The 25,103-nt window shown below is 36.8% G+C and overlaps 1 protein-coding gene across 1 annotated transcript in view; it reads left to right on the top strand.

Moving 5' to 3' along the window:
• The first annotated feature begins 6,489 nt into the window (after positions 1 to 6,489).
• The window catches only part of LOC105439057, a 49,507-nt gene continuing 30,893 nt past the window's right edge, over positions 6,490 to 25,103 (top strand). The window contains exon 1 of the mRNA XM_030982710.1: positions 6,490 to 7,160. Coding sequence (XP_030838570.1) covers positions 7,049 to 7,160 — 112 coding nt within the window. The 5' untranslated portion in view covers positions 6,490 to 7,048. The remainder of the gene's footprint in view (positions 7,161 to 25,103) is intronic.

Here is a 25,103-nt window from a genome sequence, read left to right as displayed (position 1 = left end):
AAGATTAATGTAATCTTGATCTTCGGAGTAGTTGCTACAACCGGCCGTGTCAGACAATTACAGTTAACATTACATTTAATCAATAGTATGAAACTATTAAAATTACTCTCATGTTACGGGAAAAAAATATTGCATATATACATTATGAATCAATTGAATTGGTCGATCCAGTTCGATGGCACAAACACGGCACTACTGGACAGAGATCCTAATAATTACAGAGCTTGGTCTTGATGCTCTCCAACAAGACAGGCAACAAGACAGGCAATAGCGGTCTTCTCGGCTGGGTTCTTCTGAAAAGCTATATGAAGCTTTACTAGATCGAATTATTAATTCTATCGGGATTGTCAATTCAAGAACAAAAGTTGAGTACCTCATATAAATTGGTTTGCATGTAGTGTTAATAGGCTAGTTTGTAGTTAGCTTCGGTACACATGGCACCAAATTTTCACAGATCTTTTACACATGGAGTCGTCCCACTTGTGTATGGAGGTGTTTCATGAAGAACTCTGCCCTCTTGAGAATAATTCTTTCACCTGTGTACAGTTGTAGCAGAGAAATGTACCGTCGGCGCATAAATGAATGATGATTACATAACTCTCATTAGTACGAATCCAGTATTCTTCTCGATGGGTTTTACATTTTTGAACAAATGACCTTTATCTGCCCATGCGCAGAAAATATTTGCCAACGTGCTTATTGAAAAGTCCTCACTAATAAAAAAAAAATAAAAAAAATAGAAGAGGGAAATTGGCTATGTTGAAGCTAAGCGATGTGTTACAGGCCCAAGAGTGTATATTCATTGAAAATAGAACGAAAGAGCACTGCATATTTACAAATGACAAAATTAATGTGAATGACAATTACTTAATTCGCATTTAAAAATGGACCTTAACCCTAATAAAAAAAAATTCTGATTGCTCGAGAACGCATATGGATGGCGCCCCGCCACTCGCTGACTTTTTTCTTTCGAGTCTTGCACAACTTTTAAAAGAATTTTTTTGAAAATCGGACCTACGGTTACAAGGTCACGTGACCTTTTGTCTTTGCATGTCACCCCGAAAATCGCTCATTTTCATGATTTGTGTACAAAACATATGGAAAAGTAATTTTTCCTAAAAACAGATCAAACATGGGTTATTGGGTCTTGTTTAAAGTTTAGGTGGTTGTTTTGGGTGTCAAAATAGTTGAATTGTAATAAGAAATGAAATAAAATAACAAAAGCAACGAAAAAAATAAGTTAAAAAAACAATGAAATACATAAGAAATTATCAAAACAAGGGATAACATAAGGAATAAGCTGGCTCTTACAAATTTTTGTGTTGTATTATTATTCAGAATGGTCTAATGAATATATGTAGTGAAAAAGAATGCCTAATGCCTAATTATGAATAATATATGATTTATGGGTAAAAATGTGAGTTTTATGACTATATTTGCATAAATTACCATAAATATGCAAATGAGTGAATTTTTCAAAAAATTGAAATTATCATATTATTCTATACACTTCACTTGACATGCGTGCAAATTTTCGCGGCGATCGGCCGCTTCGCGGCCGAGATATTAAGGGGGGGGGCATAATGCCCCCCCGGCCATACTAAGACCTCAAATAGCCCGGCCTTATTAGGGTTAAATGTTAGCGTCGTTGAAAACAGTAATATAGCAATTCACATTGTTTGAATAGATAAGCATTACATGTGCGAACACAAATGTGGAATTGAATAATTAAACATTACGTTAAGATATTGTTGATCATTATGCTGCATTTATTCATTGAAATTAAAGAAGTAACTTTTCCAGAGAAAATATAACAACTTAAGTTTTACCGTTTTGATTTCTCTTTCCTTCTTTCAGGCCTCCGCCGTTTCCTTCGTGTAATCAAATTGCTTACATTTCCAATGCCTTTTTTTTTCGTCATTGTCTGACTAGACTCATTCTTAGATTAGAGAGCTGCCAAACATCAAAACTCTACAATAGAGCTCATGAAAGAGGTCGTGAAACAGAATGAAATACTCTTATATATAAGATTGGTTAAAGCAAATTTCCCCATCAAATGGAAACAGAAAGCAGCTGGTACTTTTCAATAATAAAGTGGTCTTGTGACAAAGGAAAAATGTTCCTAGGGTCCGTTTAAATGGTTAGTGGAGAATGAGAGTCTAGAACAGCTGTTTCGTAGAGCTTCATCATTGCTCAATAAAACAACGTTTTATTCCAAGTTTTCGGTCTACAATGATTTTTGGGGGTATTAGCCTTTGAACAATTAGCTTTGCACTATATTTTTATTAGTGATAAGCCTTTATTATAATTTAATCAAATGTAATGCAAACATGTTTTTCAAGTGTTTAATCGCAAATGATTTCATTCACCTGTTACGAATAACTGTATTTCAATAGTCAGGATGCGGATTGCATACATTACGTGTTGTTAGGTAAGGCTAGCAATTATGTTTGTCCTACCTACCAACAATTAATGTATGCTATTTGAATTCTGACTATTAAAATACATTTATTCGTAACAGGTGAATGAAATGATGACAAAGACTTATGCGTAATATTTGATTACGTTACAAAATGACCGATTGACGTGTATGATAAAATATTCAACAAATTAATCATAATTATCTGACCTGTCGTATATATCTGGCAACCAATGCGCGAACTTATCACTGGCTAAGACAGTGCTCTACAAAACAAAAAATGAAAGGGGGTTCGGATGGTACCTTTTGTAGTCATTATGAATTAGTCCTAACCTAACCATTTGAGGGTCGGTCCGGAAACAGATTTGTGATGTATCTTGAAAGTTGTTGATATCTGGCCTTACTTTAAGACTGTGCGATATATTTTTCTTTGATTTATTTGGTTGGAGCTGATCGTACCTCAATTTAACTAAAAAAAGTTACAATAATTGGTATAAGCTACTGAAATTGTGGCATTTGATTGGCCTCAAGCAGATTTGTCATAGAAAGTTAGCATTTGTTGTTGATAACATGTAATATGAAGCAGGGCCCCGTGGCAATTGCAAGAATGTTTTGTTACTGTTCATTAAAGGGCGTTGCCGTTTTTTTTTGTTGCAATGTGAACATCTCAAATCTTGTCAGGGTCAAAATGTTGTTTTAACACAATCCTAATTGAAAGCTTTCCTAATGTTATGGTGGCAAATTAGTCATTATTAGCATATGGCAGTGTTTTATTCACCCCGATTTGTTTTTTACAGAATGAGGTATTTAATTTTAACTCTTAGAGAGAAAATTACATCCTCTTTTGATTTTAAATTTTGCACATATTTTCATCAACTCATATGGCTGCTACATTACAATTTTGAGATGAGTTTTGGAGGGCTTGCAAATACGTGATAGAGGTTTTTAAGACTATATGTCCCTTTTGCAGCCTACATCAAATTCTGTAGAACTTTCAATTGTAGGAATTATGAAAATGTCATGTATATATGTCTGTGAAAGTTAAACATTATCAGTGTCCTAGTAGTCAAATCAAGAAATATAACCCGTTTACCTTCCAGACTTCACTGTCAGACACTATTGAGTGATTGGCTGACATCTTCTTTTCTTTGGTAATAACATACATGAAATGAGCTGTAACAGGTACATGAGCAATTGTCTACATCAACAACCCACTGCTCGTAATGGCCAAACTTAAACTGATTGAATCTTTGTGCAGCACAAAACTTACGGCCATTTGGTAAAAGAGTCTGAAATCAGACTATTACTTAGGTGATTGCAATCAGTAAGTCGATTCGACAACTAAGAGTCGTTATTTTCCCACTAAAAGCCATTTTCCAGCCCTTTCGCTTTGAGGGAAGTTCTAAATTAGTATTGTCTTTCAAATGACGTTAGAATTTAATCTTTTCAATTTTGGCCTGCAAATGGGACAAAGTACCTTTAAGAATTGTTTTGAGAACTGCACCATATTCAGGGATTCAGCTTGCGCCTGAAAAAGTTTCTTTTTACCATAACAAGAAGACGTGAGTAATAACCATAGGAGACTTATGACAAGTCGGATGTTTTCATATTGGAAACAAAATACAGAACCTTGCCAGACTGGTCTGTCTAATTTGTGGGGTTTCTTTTCCTCTAGTAAATGCTGAGTCAGACATCATGCTTATTATACGTATCTATGGTTAATCAATGGTGTATAATTTCATAAGAAAGCATCCGATAAACAAGAAGAAAAGGGAAATAAAGAAACCAAAGCAGTGGCTTTCTTTTTAAACGTATTAAAAGTGAGCACGTCGATTGGTTGATCTATTGAATTAATAATTGGTTATGAATACAATATATGATTGGGGTGATTATATAGAATGGGTATATCGAATGATCGGGATCGAGAAAGAAAGGAAGAGAGAGAGAGAGAGAGTGAGAGAGAGAGAGAGGGGGGTGGGGGCGGGAGATAGGTCAATTCATATTAATCTCGGCCCCGTCTTATAAAAAGTTTACATTCATCGCAACTTTTTTTCGATTGATATCAATCGCAACTATGTACATGAGAGATCGGAGACTGCAAACTTACGATTAAATGGAGGACTTGCGATTGATTTGAATCAATCACAACTCTTTATAAGACAGGGCCTCTATCTCTTATTTTAAGGATCGAGGAAGTCTTGACGACTGGCTTCAACAGTCATGACCTAGCTGTTTTCCTGAATCAATTTGAAATTAAGAATCCTCAAACTTCATTATACGAAGGACCAATAAAAGTTCATGTAAGTATGGAAGATGGATTAAGCGAATAAATACGAGTATGTTGCCTCTAATTTTCGTAAGTTTTGGTCATTAATCATTATTTAAACGAACAATAGTACATTCCATCCCTCAAGCAATGAACATCCGATAATGATGATAGTACTTTTATTCCGTACGCTGACCATATCTCCATCGGAAAAAAATTATGAGCATCTCTAGCTGAATAGTATTGTTTATTTGTAACCATGGTGACTGCAACTATACAAATTCAGAAGAAAAAAAATAGCATATGATTGAATACCCGATCATCAGTCCTTTCCTGTCAACGGGGAATGGGGGAAGTTAATTTCTGTCAACATAATATTTGAGCTCAACATTCGAAAGCATTACTCAATCATTTCCGTTCCTATAACCATTGCCATTTTCGGTCAGCTGTCATTTTATATATTTTAGCTATGTAAAGAAAGTTATCATTTCACGTTGGCTTATTTTGTAGAAAATTACTAATTGTTATGTCCCTGACAAAGTGAAACAGAAGGTTTTGAAGAAAAGAAAATGTCAGTGATTTACCAAACATTATGTTCCGCTAAACTTTATTGCCGAACTATGGTACATAAATCTAAATAAATAAAAACAAAACAAATTGATTCTTTCTATAATGCGCTGTACTAGTGATACCTTTGAATGCACTTCTAACATCTATATTCTACCCCCCCCTGTATTTTTTTTTACCTGACACACTCGCGTGTACTCCACTCAGTACTTTGCATATCACGCAGTAGTTGCCATTAAGGCGTTAAGCTGTTTCGTCACTGTTTGTTTCGAGCTCCCTTGTATACTTTTCTATCTGACCCTGATGGCCGGTCAGAGTAGTGACGACTTGATGAAAGCCTAGAAGTAACCGGAAAGCTGAGATGAGACACGTAGCTACTTTTAGCGTCGTACTCGTCTGAAGTTTGAGAAGAAAAGCTGTCAAAACAATTTGTTGAATAATTTTTGAGAGTATATCCCCGGATCACATATGTTTTGCTACTGTTGTTCATATTTTAACCTGTCCCTCAGTCTCTTCCTGTTCCGCCCCCATCTTTCTCTCTCTTTCTTATTCCCTCCCTCTCTATCTCACACGCACCATCACTCACACATATACGCAAACACTTTATTTCTCTCTCTCTCTCTCTCTCTCTCTCTCTCTCTCTCTCTCTCTCTCAGTGGCTCAACCTTTTCTGTCCTTTTCCTTCTCTCTCCCTAATTCTCTTTTCATTATTATGTCTAATTTAGCTGATCATACCTACGAAATTTGATTTTGCTTTAGGGTCTACTGTCGTTTGTCAAGGTGTCTGTGTGTGCGTTTGTTTGTTTGTTTGGGGGCCAGGTGGGGGGCTCAGCTGGCGAATCCCCCTCTATATTTTTAACGATCATCTCTCACAGCATGCACATGATAATCCTCACCTGCGCCCCTCTTCACCAGCTCAGCCAATTTACAAGATTTATTTTAGATTTGTTATTTATGTTCTTTTTTATGTGTTCAAGGGCGGGCGCCCTCTCTATAATTGAAGATCCTTCACTCTCCTTGTTTTATTATATGGTTATGGTTTTGTTCAAATAATAAAAGAAAATTCCAGTGGGGATATTATTATTATTATTATTATTATTATTATTATCATTATTATTATTATTATTATTATTATTATTATTATTATTTTTTTTTTTTTTGTGGGGGGGGGGGGGGGGTCAACAATGTGCAAAGGCAGTCAAGTTCTTTAATAAGATAAAGCATCAACATTTGCCACTCTCCGCCAAGGTGAAGAACATGGGTACCTGGTCGAAAACAAACCCCTTAAATGCCAATGCGCCTTATTTCAGGGTAACTCTGCTTGCAAATACGCGCCCTCTTTCGCAAGGCGCTTAGCTTCAGCGCGAGGCAGAGCAGCGCTAACATCCGTTAACAGTAATTTAGCACCACGTGAATATCTCATAGCATTGACAGGCAGACAATCTATGCAGAGAGCTAATGTATGGCCAGTCATAGAATAGTTTTATTTTCGACCTGGGCTGGATGGACTTGCGGAAGCTCCACTGATTGACGAATCGCTATCGGCACCCAGGGGGCTCGGCTAAAAACGCTTCAACTTATTTTGCCATAGAGAATAGTGGACATACGGGGTGCTCTGTTCTTCACCCACCTGCCCACGTTGTGCCTTCCAAATACATGCCTCTGCGGGAACAGATACTAATTAACATTGCCGAACGTGTTGAAAATTAAACAGAGAACATAATATCTTTTTTTTTCTATCACCGCGTGTATTTTGTTTCGCTAATTTTGTTAGGAGCACTGGAAAAGTTTGGAATATGGATGTTAAAGAGTCCTGCCGCTTGAAACAGAAATATCGTCATTGTTTAAATTGGATTATCCCGGTGGTTATAACGTTTGTTGCTCCAATATCATGCCAGATGAATGGAGGTGAGTTTGTTATTTAAATTTATTTCTGTTCAAGTCAGTTCAAACCAGTTTAATGTAGTTCATTGCAGATCAAGTCAGTACCGAATAAGTCTATTTAATTTGTCTATTTAATTTGTGGATATTTGAGTGGAAAATAAATCAAATCAAATCAAATAAAAATAAAAATCATTTACAGCAATTAAAGAATACATATAAAAACAAAGGGGTGCACCAAAAGCAATGCTTATACAATTGTGGACCCCTTAAATGAAGTCAAGCAGAGAAGCGAGCCAGAGAGTTTTGAATTTCATTATCTCATTGTTTCAATTGTTTTCATGAATATATCTGTAAACATATTTTGTATTTTTCTTTTCATTCCCAATTATATCTACTCCGTATTCTGTAAGTGCATAAGAAGTGAAAAGTAATATGCAGTATAACAGTATCATTTATTATCTTAATATAGTTGTTTTTTCTACCAACAAATTCAACCTCACCACGCCTAACATTTGTATTCTTTCTTTTGCCACTCTAATTCTTGCCACTTTTTTGACAGACAAAACCTACATCATCTCAACTACTTGCATAATGCCACGATAGGTTTAAGATGGGAAGGACCGAGGTGTCAATAACTTCTTGTACTAGCCTCCTTACATTGCAACCTACTGTTAATGCCATTTTTCCTGCAATTATTCTCAAATAAAGAAAATGGGGGAGGTGTACAGGCTTACAATGAATATAATTGATACAAAAAAGAGAAAACATGGATTTTGTCGTTGAGTTAGACAAAATAGACATCATAATGTGAAATTTCTCCTTGCAAGTAATTAGTTTTTGGGTCTTCAAAGAGTTAGGTTATACAAAAGGGTATGGTTTACATGATCTGACAAAAAAAAATCGAAACAGGGGATTTTAATTAGTTCTAAACAAACACAATACGAGCAAATAGACTGTAAACAGTAGGTAACACACCTGCAGTGCACAATAAGCGTATAACTATTAGGTTCAAGGTTCCTTACTAATTTTGACGGTAATTGAGACAATCAAAGCGCGTTAAGAAATAAAGGAAACGCTATTACTCTCTTGGGAGAGTGTAGAAAGCATTAATGTGATAATTACCTGGAAGTATACTGTTTTCAAATGCTGACAGCTTTCAATTAGCTTTCTAATTAGTGTGATAGAAGCGGTAGGAAGAGTTAATTTAGCGAATAGCCGAGAGCACGCCTGAATTAGGTATGCATACAACAGGAGATCTAGATTAGCAGAAGGTAATTATGATAGTTGCAGATTCATGAATTTTTGAACAAATATACAATAGTATAATAACGATTATGAATACTTGATTGATGATGACAGTGAATAGTACACTCGTATCGATATAGTGATAATAATTCTAGAATATCATGAGTATAACAGAGATAATAAAAAAATAAAATTGACACCAGATTTGTAAAGTATACAGTGAACTGTATTCTACAATGCCTTAAACGTTACTAAAGGAATGTGATTCATAAACTACATCATCATGATCATGAAAATATATAAGGGCAATTACAAAATAAATTTAGTGTAGACTATGGTGGAGAAGAATGACATACCACTGAGTAAAATGCACACAATCCAGAAAAGAAGAAAACAAGTTCTGTATAATTAAGTTGTTCTTTTCGCCCATCTTTTTATGTTCAGCCCCTTGTCATTGTCTCCCATCATTTTCTATTTTCCGTTGACACATTGCACTGTTCTAATGCCAAATTTACCTCACGTTTTAATAGACTTAATCCTTTCTTGCGAAAAGTCGGCAGTTTTTTGGTTCATTATGTCTTTCCAAAATGGTTTTCAGAACATTGCAGAACCCCCTAAATAAACCACTACTCACTCAACATCTTTCTTAATTGTTTCTCCTTGCTTTTCACGATTTTTTCCATGTCCATTCAAATACCTCTCCCTCTCCCTCCAGGCGCAATTCTTTAGACCTGGGAGGCGTTTCACAGAACTTGCCATCAGTGACAATGACCGTTTTTGTTAAAAGCTACTGAAATCCTTGCTTTTGATTGGTTATCAGCAGATTTGTCACTGATTTTTGTCATTTGTCATTGAAAAAAAGGCTTAGTGAAACTGGTCCCTGTTCGCCACTTTTCCCTTCGTGTTGCATTCTATTTCATATCCAGTACAGTCCACAATCAATAGGCCATTTTCGTAATGTAATCGAATTGTATGCTTTAATTTAATAGGTAAGTGACATGTTACACATTATTTCATTCAGCTGGTATGAATAATAATTAGTTTTAATATTCAAAATGCGAATTACATACATTACATGTTGCTAGTTAGGACAAGCCATAATTTTGTCCGACCTAACAACATGTGATGTACATGTATGCAATTCGCATTCTGACTATTTAAAATACAATTATTCATAACAGCTGAATGAAATAATACGTAACATGGCACTTTACAAAGTTGTTTACTCTTAGCATGTACTTATTACGGATGAACATTCAACGTGATTCTTTCTTTGATCCGATGATAGTCACCGCCTTCTGATTATGTGCATCTCAATGAGAACATTCAGCTGTTTTTAACAATAACGACTGCGTAAGCATTTTCGGTCATTGACAAAGGAGCAGTTTCCCTCTCTTGGATTTTGTTTGGATGGTGTGCTCTGTAAGAGCATGGAGTTACTAGGCAAGTAACTCCATGGTAAGAGTACATGTCTTAAATAAACATAAAAAACCAGATGGGGAGCAGCAACGTTGAAAAGCAGACGATTTTGGTGATATGAAATGTACTATTACTGATTGCACACTTTCGCACACACCCATGACCTTATAAAACAGTAGAAGGCCATGATCTACTGTATAAGCCCTGTGCGTTGTAATTCTGGAATATTATGAAGAAATAGGGGAAAACGGGATTTTAAATCACAACCAATCCAAATATAAACTCTATCTGGTAATATCAACATGTTTTTCAAAATAAAATACAGTACACGAAACAACAATTTCCGATTATAAACCAGAACTCCACATCGATTTCCCATGATTTAAGCGATTTATTATCTTCTGCGCATGTATATTAACATGTTTAAAATCACTCTCTTGATTCTGTCCCGGCTTTTCGGTGGTGACCATCATGAGATCAAAGTGAAGAAACATGTACGGAATGTTATTGAGACGACATTGACGGAGACAATCACAATGCATTCGTTAAGAAAACGATGAATGTCCATCCGTAATAGGTCCATGCTCTTAGGATAAATCATTATCATGTTCGGAATCTCCGTCAACAATTATTCTACATGTCTTTTTTTCATTTTTGTAGCCCGAATGGAATATCAAACTATCCCTGTCTTAATACCCCCATCCCCCAACTCTCTCTCCCTCTTCCCCCCTCTCTCTTCCCCCCCCCCTCTCTCTCTCTCTCTCTCTCTCTCTCTCTCTCTTTCTACTTCATGCTATCTTCCCCTTTGCTCCCATCAATCACCCCTCATGCTCCTCTTCTGGTATGCTACCTTCCAAACTGATAGCCCTTTGGAACATACCCATTTTTGGCCCGCATTCCTATCGTGAGGTATACTATTACTATAACTAAATCGCTTAATCATTATTTCCCTGTTTGATAATTGCCAAGAATAGATCGCTGCCTAACACCAAAATGTTGCCCATGCCAACATTTTAATTCAATATCTTTTGTGCCCGGGATTCAGTAGTTGACTGTTTCATTGAACGATTATCCTTACCCGAAACCACGTGATCTATCATGACCAATCGAATCCGTTGCACCTATTCATCAACCTATTATGTTATCAACCTTGCCAATATGTTATCATCGAGAATGACGCATGTTCCAATTATTTCGACCCTTGAATTATTATCATTACATTAATTAAAAACGTGGTCCTTCTTTGCGTGTTTACTACACGAGTCTAATAGTTTAGTTATGTTTTACATTCACGAGTAGATAGAGAAGAGCATGAATACTTCAATCCGATGATCTCACCTGTCACTCACTTGATGCCACACCCGCTCACAATGTGCATCATCTCCACTCCTCGGAGGTTACTCCTGACAAATGTCCACTGATCATATTAACATGGAGAAGTCCTACCTTGTACATGTTATAGTGAGTACTGCCAAAGGGATGGGGTGCTTGTGAATACGTTTTGTTTGCCCTTTCGAGATGAATACCTACTGTGCTCCATATAATGTACCGTCGGTGCATAAATGCATAAAGATTACATAACTTTATGAGAACGTATCCAGTATTCGTTTCAGTGGGTTTTTTACAATTGTGTACACATTTATTTTGTACAAAATTGCGAAAAGCAATGACCTACGTATCACGCTGACTCAGTTAAATTAGAAGCATTTCTAGAAGGATTTTCTTTTACTGGAGAGGGGGGGGGGGGGGGCTTTAGGGGTCATGTACCTGTCGATTTTCTTAATTTTGTTTGTTTGGGGGGGGGACGAACAATGTGGAAGGGGTGCTCGAGCTTCCCCTCCTACCGCTCTTGATTAATATCGTTGAAATAAATGGTATCACATCAACAACACGATCCCAAAGATGTCAAACGAATCAACAGAAAGCATATGTCAATATAGTTGTACGTTAGGCTTCCCTTTTATGTCTGCAATGGCATAGCAAAATACGAACATGGTTTCTATGGGATACACCATCAAGTATGGGAATTGCCCTTGAGTTGAATTCGCGAAAGTTGGTGTGATTATGTTCACGTTTGATGAATGCTTTCAGCTTAGGTATATAGGCCTACATAATAATAATATTAATAACAATAATATAGTGTATTTGTAATGCGCCAACTATGACTAATGCGTTCGAGGCGCAACGGAGAAGAAAAACTATAAGTATACGAAAAAGAAAAAAAATGAACAACAACAATCACTATGAACATGACAGACAATGAAAGCGGACAAAATATACAGTTCCTCAGGTAGATAAAGGAACATCCCTTCACTGCTATTATGTAAAAATGTGTGGAACAGGTGTCACATGCATATTCACCTGTTCTACACATTTTTACATAATAGCAGTGAAGGGATGTCCCTTTGTCTACCTGAGGAACTGTATATTTTGTCCGCTTTTATTGTCTGTCATGTTTATAGTGAATGTTTAAGTAAATTTAAATCTACTGGAAAGCCGCTTTGAACAAACAACTCCATCAATGAATAAACTGAAGCAATTTATCTGCTGTTTACATGTCGGTAAAGTATTTTCAGAAAAGTTCAACACCAATAGTGGATCTGTGTTAGTATAATAGTGGTTCATTCACTTAACTAGCAATTCAAGGGTTGATCGTGGTTCAAAACCTAGCCTTGCACTAACGTCCTTTGGCAAGTATTGGGTCGGGGCAATTAACTCACATTGCCCCTTCAACACCTTAGAATTATAATTATATAATAAGAAAATCAAGACGATTTGGTTACCTTTGATCCGAATTCTTCGTTTATTATACTCAACTCGAGAAACATCTTGGAATTAGCATATTCATAAATCATCTAATTTGCTTATTCGTAACACAAGATATTAGTCCACATTTTCCAATCTCCACACATAATGTAGATGGGTACCTGAAAAGTTGGGTAATACACACGGTAGGACTATGGCATTGAATATGGCATTGAATCTGACAAAGCTACACTGAGTAAACAAAGTCTTTATTATATTTCATCATAGTTGTAATGAATATACATCCCACGTGGCAAACAGCTTAAGTATTATCTCATATTACAGCCAACTTGTAAAACACAACCCTTATAACCGCGGTAGTACATGTTTAGATTAAGACCTATAGTGGGACCATTCGAAGGGATTATGAATGAGGGATTGATTTCATGTGCTTCGTGTATGGTAATTGATGTACGGACAAAATAGTATAATTACTTGTACATGTATACTAATACTACTACTACTACTACTACTACTAATAATAATAATACTAATATAATAATAACGTTTTATTTACCCAGGGTAGCCACTCCAGTTATGAAACTGCTCTTCCAGCGGGCCCTGCATAAAATAATGTTATTACTATTACTATTAATTTACTACCCTTCTCCAATCTAATATGCTGAGCGCCTAGCTAGAAGGCAGAAGGTCCCATTGTTATAAGTCTTTGGTATGACTCGGCCGGGGTTCGAACCCACGACCTCCTGTTCATGAGGCGGGCGCTCTAACTACTGAGCCACCATACCCGGTATGTATCGAAATTACAAGCCGCAAAATGGGATCTTCGGTGTCAGTTACACTATGATCATGACGGACAATGAAAGCGGACAAAATATACAGTTCCTCCGGTAGACAAAGGAACATCCCTTCACTGTTATTATGTAAAAATGTGTAGAACAGGTGATTATGTATGTGACACCTGTTCTACACATTTTAACATAATAGCAGTGAAGGGATGTTCCTTTGTCTACCTGAGGAACTGTATATTTTGTCCGCTTTCATTGTCCGTCATGTTCATAGTGTTAGTCAAGCATATCGTGACTCGACAATTGCAATAGCAATCTGTATAACATATTATACTCTATCATTATAGTATTTATCAAAAAGATAATTATGAACCAAGAACACAATGGCATGCAATAACCAAACACACAAACAAACTCAGCCCTGAACAAAAAAATTCAAGCCTCGAAAATACACAAACAAAACAGAACAAAGACAAAATATTCACAAACAAAAACAAAAACAAAAGAAACCCGTCCAATTTGATGTTTGGTGATACTCCAGAGTGAATTTGTGATTAAAAAGAAGGGTACATATGATTTTGAACAGCCAAAGAAGATCAACCCAATACTAACCGCACCCAAATCGAGCGTAATACTTGGATAAATGGATATAGCAATGTAGGACAAACTGAAATTATCAAAGTTGATAAAATAGGAGGAAAGTGCACTGAGAAACATATCAGAATGTCTCGACAATATCAATATGATAATCATTGTTCCATATAGCTAAGAAAATTGTGGCCAGTATGAATAGGTGCCAAAATGTAGATGTCGTGAATTTTTACCTCTCGTATTTCGAAACAAACATGATTTTTTGTGTTCGCTTTATCGAATCCTGAGGTCAGAAATGGGGCGCCTCCTTTAGCTGAAGGGACTTTTTGAAAATAATTTTGAAAATTGTGTCGGGAAAATGACTCTTAAATTTTCTACCCCTCTCCTCTTTTTTTTAAATCCCGAATACGTCCTTATTCAGATAAACATGTTTGTGATATCATGAATATGGAAATAGAGGCAGTAGACGTGTCGCCATGTGTTATGTTTTTAATATGTTTACGCTTAGTAGGTCTTGTCTTGTTTAAGAAAAAAATTACTCTCTTTAATTGCTAGCTCCTATATCTTTCTCTCTCCCCCCCCCCCCCCTTTCCCCTCTCTCTCTCCCCCTCTACCCCCTCTCCCCCCTCTCTCTCTCTCTCTCTCTCCACCTCCTCCCTCCCTCCTCTTCTGTCTATGTCTGTCCGCCTTTCTCTCTCCCTCTCTTTCAATGTATATCTTGATACATTATTGCTGTTCTCTCCATGCTTATACTAACTGAACTGTTTTAGTCCGTGATAAAAAAAGTGCAGGCCTAAATGTACATAAAATATGTCATTTGATGACTAAAATACCTAAAATATGAACAAATAAACAAAAACAAAAAGGCGGCAATAAACATTCAGCTTTTTGGTCGATGACCTAACATCCTACTCTGAATCACATCGAATCGTCAGCGTTTGTTTCTAATTCCGACATGATCCTTGTATTATTCATGTCATCTGGTATTTATCGAGATTAATTATTCAGTTTTTGTTGAACATTGAATGCATCACGGCATACAATGCAAATTTCTTCCTGGCAGGCGAACAAAGAGCAGTGAAATATGGGTACTATAACGCCCAGTTTACCAATGATATTATGTGTCATTGCATTCCACTTTATATCGTGCAAAATGCAGCGTTTCCTTTATGGTTGGACATTCTGCACTTTCTTGGAGACCAAACTTAGGGTTATTGGAGTGGACAATTCATATTGTAAACTTTAAAACTTAACTCTGCAAACTCTGCCCCTAGGCTAGAGTACAAACTCTAGGGGGCGATTTTACACATTAAATACGTGGTATATGAAAGTTGAACATTTTTACATATTTAATGTGCAACTTGGCGTCAGGGGCGCTGCCCGAAGGTGCTGTTAGTGCACCAGGGGGGTGTTTCATAAAGAGTTCCTGAAGTTACGCATGACTTTACGAACGACTTGTATATGAAGTGCCAGATAGGATGCCCAAAGTTTTTTTTTTATATTTCCAATAACCTCAATTAAATTATGGCAACAAATATACTTTGCATTAAAAATGGTTGTTATAATAAGAATGTTAATCGGCATCTGCACAGTTCAACTTAATATATAATAATCAATAATGATTGAGCATCCCATTTGACTTTTCATATACACGTCGTTCGTAAAGTCATGCGTAACTTTACAAACAGCTTTATGAAACACCCCCAGTTCAAGGTGCCAATTCGTATCATTATTTCTCGTTGTGGAGAGATATAATAGTGTCTTGGTGAAAGGGAGGTGGGGGGGGGTGAAAAATATTTTCTTATTTAACCCTTTGCTTACGGGAACCTGGTGGTCTCTGTGTTAAAGCCTATAGAACCTATACAATTTAGTAGTCAACGGGTTAATTGCCAACCATGTATTAAAGAAGCTTATAACATAATGTATTCTCTCATACACAAATGACATCACACGAAGAGCTCGACAAACACTATGCCTTGAAGTGACGTATTACAGATTGAAGCTAGGTCTTTAGGGCCAAGGGACTAAGATCTATTGCTAAGCATTACTCACATGATTTTGTAAGAACCATCTGGATACCTATAGCCCTGGTAGATACGACACAATACGGTACAATAAGAGTTGTCGTGGTCTCGTGGATACGTCACCGGACTGTGGATTTGCCACTCTCGGCCCAGGTATTATATGAATACCTAATAGGAATGTATTCCTTAAAAGCTTTCAGCAGCTGAGGGCAGCTGATCTAAATCTATGGTAATAATATTACTTTGCAGGCGGCTTGAGCATCTCTCGATATTAAGCATACTGTTAGCTATCGAGTTTACGATGTAAACTCTAGTTTTATTTTAGCTTTGGCATAACCTACGACGAGAGACATAAACAAATGTCTTCAGAAGCATTCAAATTGATTTTGGTTGTGTGTCTGTAATGTAGCACTGTAGGGGGGTTCTTCTTCTTCTTTTTTTTTATTTTTACAAATCGAGCTTAATATCAATTACATTATGTGTGCAAAGTGCGTGTTGAATTAATAATTTCTCTTAATTACTTTTTTTCCTTCTGTTTGTTTTCCGAAGGCATAATTATACAGATTACAATATATAAATATTCAATGTGAAATAAATTATTTATAAGTTTTCTAAACAGTTCATCAACTTGAATGTACCATGGGTATTAGAAGGGGGTAATTATTAAAACAAAATAGCAAAGTATAATTATTAGCTTACATGTAAAACACTTCATAGAATGAAGTGAAGAACACATTCTACTTTTATTCATAGAATGGTGCAATATTTCATTTCGAAAAGCAATCGTTATGATTTATTATATTTTCTAAAAATGCTGTTCACGTTTGAATGAAGAGAATGGACAAAATCCGAATCAATGTTGACCTTCCGGTGACCTCAACCTTTTGTCTTTGTATCTCGTGACTCAGGATTACCAAAGTGTAGTTCAGGAATGTGAATCATGGCAGGTGCTGTGCTGTTTAATCATGATTACTAATACACACGTCATGCCTTCGATGTTTCATGACTTGAACATTTGAAAAATATTCAAATCCTTTTTTGTTTGTTTCACATTATATGCAAAACAATATAAAAAAAAACTTATATTATAGGATTTCCCGGCCAAATGTGCGTGTTTGTCATTCGAATTCATTTACTTTGCATTTAAGTTAGCGCAGATCGGCTTTGCCATGCCAATTATCATTCAATTTTCCAGTTTTTGTATTTAATTTAGGATTTTGGTTGAAGGGTTTCATAGATCTGTCATTCAATTTAGAAACTGCTCAACTAGCATTCAAATTAATATTCACTTGTCGAAACGTAATTTTTATCATTCAAATTAACACCTGTCATTCGTATTCGTAATATTTTTTATTCAAGTTAGGAATGTTAGGGGGAAGTATTGCAACAAACTTTTACAGTTTTTAAATAATGCAGTTAAAATGCATGATTTGCCATTGGGGTCTAAGCTGTTATTCCATTTATTTATTTTCAGGACAATGCAGATGGGTGTAGTCAGACATAAAGTAAAGAAGGGGCGAAATCAAGGGATGTGGCATTTCTGCACGGACATGTTCATATACCCGGGAAAGGTGGGGGTAACCTCAATCGCCCCTTTTTACTACAGACTCGGAATTTTACAAAAGTAATTCACATCGTCTCTTTTACCCAGGACACTCCTCTGTTTTTCTTAAAGAGTTTCATAGTTAACTTGCCCGCCAGCAGATCGATGGCTAAAGACATGGCTAAATAATGAATCATGTTCAAATTGTTGACTCTAGTCCCTACCCCAGTCACAATATTGTACCCTTCTTCCATAATGAAATTATGATGAAATTATGATAAATTTATGATGAAACATAAGACAAACAACTTCCTTACATGAACATTTACAAATATACTGAGACCATCAGGTCCGTAGATGCAAGTCGTTTTTTCCTTCTTAACAATCAAACTTAAATGCTGATGAATATCAGATAAATGTAATAAGTATAAGTGTATAAAGGCAAGAAAATGAAATACAATGAAATACACATGAAAAAAACAATATTGAAAGAAAAAGAATGAGCTATAAAAAGTGTGTAATAAACGAGAAATGTATATTGACCATCACTTTAAGTGCACAAAGTGCTAATTTGAATGCTACAAATGAATTAGAATGCTAGAAGTACACCGTCGCGTTGTCAGAAAATCGTGTTGCGCCAAATCGAATGACCAAATAGCGAAAGAAGCACATTATTCATTATTAATTTGAATGAAACATACGTAGATTCTAACGAAAATTCCATAGATTTGAAAACTAGAAAAGGGAATATAAACCCGAGATATACCTGACTGCACTAAAACCGTCGAATTTGAACGCAAGACAAATTAATTTGAATGACAAACTCGCGAATTTGGCCGGGAAATCCTATAGTAGGATAAAGGTTAACAAAATGTGCATATTTCAGTTTGATAAGAGTTAGAAGGTTTTGATAAGTTTTGATAAAAGTATTATACATTTCAACACCTTGTTGCTACTGTTATTAGTGCTATTTTGATGCTTGGAAAGTTGTATATACATATATATTTTGATATCGTATTTATACTACACTCTTAATGTCAGCGAGTAAATTGTGCCGAGTAAAACAAGTTGAGTAACAAAATGAGCAATTCAGTACTCAAGCTGGAGTAAGACCTTGATTTTAGTGGTACTCGTCACCCGAGTAATTTGTTACCTTCGATAAAGAGTAAATCAATGACTCAACATTGAGTACGAATTTCGTTTGTATCAATTTTGAGTAAACTACGGTTAGGTATTACGCTGCGGCAGGTGATAAATAAATCAACATTGATCTCTTACCCGAATTTACCTCGGGTGCGAGTGAAAGTTGGATCGATGGAAAGTGCAACTAGCTGTCAATATGCATGTGACACCTGTTCTACACATTTTTACATAATAGCAGCTGTATGTTCCTTTGTCTACCTAAGGAACTGGAGATTTTGTACTCTTTCATTGTCCGTCATGTGCATGTCTCGTGCATGCATGTGCGCGTGCAGAAAGATGCGAAAGAACTGAGATACACTCTTAGAAAAAAGGGTGCAAAAAAGGGTGCAAAATAAGAGTTTGCACCCTTTACATAAAAATGAACCCTATTGAAGGAAAAGGGGTTAAAAAAAGGGTGCAATATAAGATTTTGCACCCTTCCCACAAAAATGAACCCTATCGACCAAAAGAGGGTGCAAAATAAAAGTTTGCATATTGCATGCATATTCATGATTACTTTCCACGTGTTCACATAAAAATACATTTATCATGATTTGTTAAGCAAATTATGACAATGCACATCAATTTTTTGATTTTGTATTTTCCTTTGGCAATCATTAACCAATATATTATTTTGTCTGATCATGTTACAATTACATTCACGTTTTAGCAATAGATATATTGATTATATGATTACTAACCAAGAAACATCATGCATGTTTAATATGTATTTGTGTACGAGCAAATTTTACCAGTATTCCTCGATGATGGGTGCAGGATTGCACCTTTTAAAGGGTGCAGGATTGAACCCCTAAAGGTGCTGCTATTGCATCGGTTTGCACCCCTAATGGAATAAAAACATGTACTTAACTTAGTACATGTTTTTACTCAATATTGATTGAGCAACTAAGCGTTACCCAGAAAACATACTCAATAATTGAGCAAAAAAATCGCTCAAACAATTTGAGTCAAAACATGTACTCGTTAATTGAGTAAAATTTGGCTCAACTCATGAGCAGTTTCTTACTCGACATGAGTTGATTACGTTTCTACCCAGTACTGAGTAAAAAAGGAAACCGCTAAACAAAGAGTAAATATTGAGTAAAGGTTGACTCATTCAAACTGAGTAGAGATTTAGTCTTTTATTGAGTAATATTTTTACTCAACAGATGGGTAGATTTGTTACTCAACACATGCTGAGTAAAGTTTACTCAAAAGTCGGGTGGTTTCCTTTTGACCACCCAAAAGAGTAACATTTTGACTCAAATTGAGCAGTTTTTTTTTAGAGTGTAGGGGTAGCGGTGATATAACATGTATTGCCATTTCATTTAGTACTAGTTTCATTTAAGATAAAGTTGAGTTCTGATCATGCGATTGCATTGTGAAAGAAAAGGTGTGGAATGGATTAGAAAAAATAGATCATGTAGCATGTAAGTATTGGTGTGTACTGCAAAGTTCTGGAGTCATTAAAGTCGTAATGAATTTGGGCCAGTCTTGGTAAAGTAACAAGCACTGTACACAGAAAGATGTATACGGGACTACACAAATGGTGTCGGGGCTACCTATCTTGAGTTCCTTATCTTGTTATGCTCATTACTCAGCCAGTATACATTTTCTACCAAAATTGTTTGGTGAATGACATTTATTTGTAATCTTGAACATTCAGTTTAAGTTTCGTTTGATTCTGTGATAATGAATTTTCTTTTTTTTTTACCAGAACTCAAGAATTACACTATTTCTTGATGCTTCTTTGACTGATATCAATCTGACCGGTAAATAATCTTTGGGGTGACCTTAGTAATGAATAAATAGGGCAGGGATTACCTCCGACGACTACCTGATATTATTTGATAGGAATATGATGCATGGTCGAAATAAAGGTCAATAAGAATTCGACATAGTGACTATACAACGTCTGGTAGCACAGCTGTCTAGATATAACTATTGTTTTAATGACTCTGATATAGCAAATAAGTAGTCTACATGCACAGACTCTAATTGTTATTTTAGTACAATTTGTGTACAATATGAAAACAATCAATTCAATAATGCATGGCAAAGTCTTGAACCTAGCCTAACTCTAGAGGCAGCTATAATACAGTGCCTATGTAATGCAGAAAATCTTTTAGTCTACGTAGTCTCTTAGATCAGAGACTCTACTTCGTGTTAGTGAAAAGGGTTTGTGCATGCAGACTAGCCATTATGACGAAGAAGCTTGATTGACTAATTAATTGATTGATTGATTAATTAATTTCAAATTTAGTAAAAAAAAAAAATCAGGTTATAAACATTTACAATGTACAGGTGTACATATAAAAATGAACTTAAATATGTGAAACAAAGTAATAACATTTAAATACAGGTTGTTGGAAAATGAAATAGGGTGTATCAGTAAAAGCCTATGTGTCTTGATACATCCATCACAAAGAATGAAAAACATATATATACATTTCAGGTAGCTGACGGTTACATACTATTGCATTCAACTTAAACATACTGGGACAGTAAATGGCACTTGTACTTATTTTTATAGGAATTTCCAAACTGTACATTATTAAGGTTCTGCTTCTGCTTCCGTCGTTGTTTATTATGTTATTGTTCTTTGCTGTTGTTGTTGTTGCTGTTGATGTTCTTTTTTTGTCGTCTACTTCTCCTCGTTATCATTATCATTATTTTCATTATTGCTATTAATACTTTTTACTTCTTCTTTTTCGTATTCTTCCTCTTCTTTTTCTTCTTCTTCTTTCGCTTCCTCCTGTTTTCTAGATCTTGTTCTTCAAGTTGTTCTTCTTTTACATTTTACTTCTTCTTCTTCTTCTTCTTCTTTAAGCTCTTCTTCTTCTTTATGTTCTTCGGGCAGTCTTAATTTTGGTAGTGAGTTCAAACGGAGTCAGCGCAAATGTTCATCATGACCACGCGTAATTCACATCTGCTCCACGAATACTAATCTAACGGCCACGCCACGCCGTCTTCTATTATGATGAAATAATAGAATCAAGCTCCGAGTGAAATCAGGTTTTTGTATTGGTCCGCTAGCTATATGACTTTCACTCGGGGGTGGGGTTAGTCTCAAATAGACCACTGTATCAGTGTATGATATTATATTATTAAAATATAAAATACAAAGAGACAAATCCAGAAATAAAGTGCTTGGACACAATTTAAATTACGATGTCACTTGGTAATTATTTAATTAATATGAATGACAAATCTCATCCATCAAATCAGAATAATAAAAATAATACGATTTATATATAAATGTTGCAATAAATATAATTGCAAAGTATTCTTAAGACTTAAAGGGCGACTTATTTCTTACTTAATTAATTACAGTCTAATGGGGAAGGGAAGGGATAGGTTAATGGAAATGAAGTTAGTAATTATGGCCACTTAGCTCGCTGATATTTCGATCGAGGACTTGACTTGGAACGGGATGCGACTGGGACGAACTTGGACGCGACTTGGAGGAACTTGACTTGGAGGAACTTAACTTGGCGGGAACGAAGCTGGACAGGATATGGCAGGAACGAAGCTGGACTTGACTTGGCGGGACTGGAACTTGACGGGTACGGGAACGAAGCTGGACGTGACTTTATACTATACTGGATACAGTTCTTTTATAGCGTGGAACAGACACTTTCCCAAATAACTGGAGCTGGAGTTGGCATTGAGTTGACTTTAAAATACGGAAGGTGTATTTCAGAACTTGCTCAACCTCTCGAAGTGTCTACACTGTTGTTCGAATTCTCCTAAGTCCAAATCTTGAACTATATTGTAAACGGGATACTGAAGCACTGAAAATTATTAAAGATGTATTAGGAGGAGAAGGGTTTCGGGTGAGGAGGTTCCAGGTGGGGGTTTCCAAGTGAGGATTTCATGCAGGGGATGGGGGTTTTATACCTAATTACATATTCACAATCTCGATTCTGAGATCTCCTCCTGCAAAATATTCTTACCCTAAACTTAACTATTTCATTATTATTACTGTAGGTGACTGGGCGGGCATAATACTTGATGGACACTCAAACAGTGTTCCTGAACCATTAATCCTAACATTCTGATTGGGCAAAAGTAAAAATAAGGGGAAGGAGTAGAAAATACAAAGGCTCATTGGACAGTTGGGATATCCCTACTACTACTTTCTTTGATGACTCAGCTCCTCTACCAAGAAAACAAATGTCTTGTCTTCCAGCCCAAACTGGTATTTGTAGAGGGGTAATTTATTTGCCTGTTTCCCACTACTTGCCTGTGTATAATCAGTCAACACAAACACTGGTTGAATATGGGCTTTGTCTACTACTTATCTATACTAAAAGTTAAGACTGAAAGTCTTTCTCTACAAACATCCTATTCTTGGAATCTTTGGACCAGTGAAAAATGACCAGGTATCATCTCACTGTAGTTCGCTGACCTCAGTTAGGAAGAAAGATGATGAAATAGGAGAGGGAAAGAGAAAGAGAGAGAGAGAGAGGGTATCGTCTCACTGTAGTTTGCTGACCTCCAGTAGAGAGGATGATGCAATAAAAGAGAGAGAGATGCAATAAAAGAGAGAGAGAGAGATGGGGGGGGGGGGGGTTACCTGCTTTAAGGCCCGGTCACACAGCCTTTCGCGTCTGTATCGCGGGTAAAATTTCGCGATTTTTTTTTTTGCCCGCGGTTGCCCGTGGTGGAAAATGTGCAAAATTGGCTTACCCGCGGTTTACCCGTGGTATGCCCGCGGAACAGACGCCGGCGACTGTTCCGCGTCCTTATCGCACGTGATAACAACGCGGTACAGACGCGGAACAAACGTGCTATGACCGTGCTCCACCCGCGATTACCCGCTAAAATTTCGCGTCCAATTCCGCGTGTAACCACGTCTTAACCGCGGCCGTAGCACGTCCTAGCACGTTCGTTCCGCGTCTGTACCGCGTCTTTACCGCGTGTGTACCACGTGTACCACGTGTACCGCCCGCGATTACCCGCGGTCTAAATTTTTGGGCAGCCCAAAACTTTTTCGCGCGGCCAACCGCGTGTGAATTTCTTACCGCGTGTAACGACGGGTAAAGTACGGCTGTATCGCGTCTTTATCGCGACCTCAAAGCGTCCAACAGCGTCTGCTTCACGGGCAGAAATTTTTGGCCGTGATTCGGCCGCGATACGCCCGTGGAGGGCTGTGTGACCGGGCCTTTAAAGGGAGATCAAGAGTAAAGTGTACAGTCTAGGAAGGAAGCTCGACTACATGTATACGGTAGTCCCGAGCAAGAAAACTCAAACATCCAGTCATGTATAATGTTGCTGCCTTCCAGCGTAAATATTTAGGGCACATATTCAATTTGCGTGTTAGATATTTACCATAATTTTCACCGGGATGTTATGAATATTATGCATAATCCTAACAGCCACATCATTTTATAATACCGGCCATAATCTGTATATGATACCATGACTGGTCGTTTCCTTTTCTTTTCCCCACTCATTAATTTGTCACTCTGTTTCTTTCAGGTTATGTATGTTTGTATTTGTGTCACCTTTTGCAATCGCAGATGGTATTATTGTTTGTAAATGCTCTCTCTCTCTCTCTCTCTCTCTCTCTCTTTCTCATATAGATCAAGAAAGAATACTATTTGCGATTAAAAATTACATAATACATAACTCATCACAAACTAGTATAGACCTATAACAGTTCTCTCTTCGCTACTCCCAACTCGGAAGTTTCTTTCACTGGTTGCCAGGCCCATGTCCTCTATCTTATCAAACTCCATCTCCTGTTAGAATGATGGCTGCCAGTCCCTGGACAGCTAAAGATCCCGTATAAGCAATTCAGGTACCCCGTTCATTCACCTGTCAAGTCACTAAAAATGGATTTAACAAAAACAATAATAATCATGATTTGAGAAACTATCAGTGGAATTGCTTTTAACGCTCCGAGTAGAGACATTATTAAACGTCTACTGAACAGCTGAATGAGGTGCCGGGTTGGGGCATTTCCCTGGCTCTAACCATGCTCTAACAATGTTTGTGAAGGCTGAAACGTGACGAACCTCGCTGACTCGCAGACAGAAACAGTGGAAATACAAGGGGATTATGTAAAACCCTTTAAACGTTCACAAAGGCACGCTTACTTTATCCAAGGGGAAAATTCGAAAAGTTTACGACTATTAAACAATGCCTACGTTCTTAAAATTAACAGAGGGCAATTACTCGATTTAACATGAATTTCTTGTAAAATGTGCTTTCATCTTTGCTCCGCCTCACCAGAATGCATTGTGAGAGGGTGTGCATGCACCATGAAGAGTCAAGCTTTACCTGCATGCCCCCCCCCCCCCCCCCCAGCCTCCTCCTCCCTTCCCCGGAAGCGAACGACTCCATTTTGAAACAATGTACAAGAATCGGAAATTATCTCAATTCGTGCGGGGGGTCGATGCATGTG

The sequence above is a fragment of the Strongylocentrotus purpuratus genome, unplaced genomic scaffold (assembly GCF_000002235.5).
Source record: "Strongylocentrotus purpuratus isolate Spur 01 unplaced genomic scaffold, Spur_5.0 spur5_scaffold_13, whole genome shotgun sequence".
Classification (NCBI taxonomy): Eukaryota; Metazoa; Echinodermata; class Echinoidea; order Camarodonta; family Strongylocentrotidae; genus Strongylocentrotus; species Strongylocentrotus purpuratus.
Note: the sequence above shows the minus strand (reverse complement) of the source record. Positions and strands in the feature narration are given on the sequence as shown.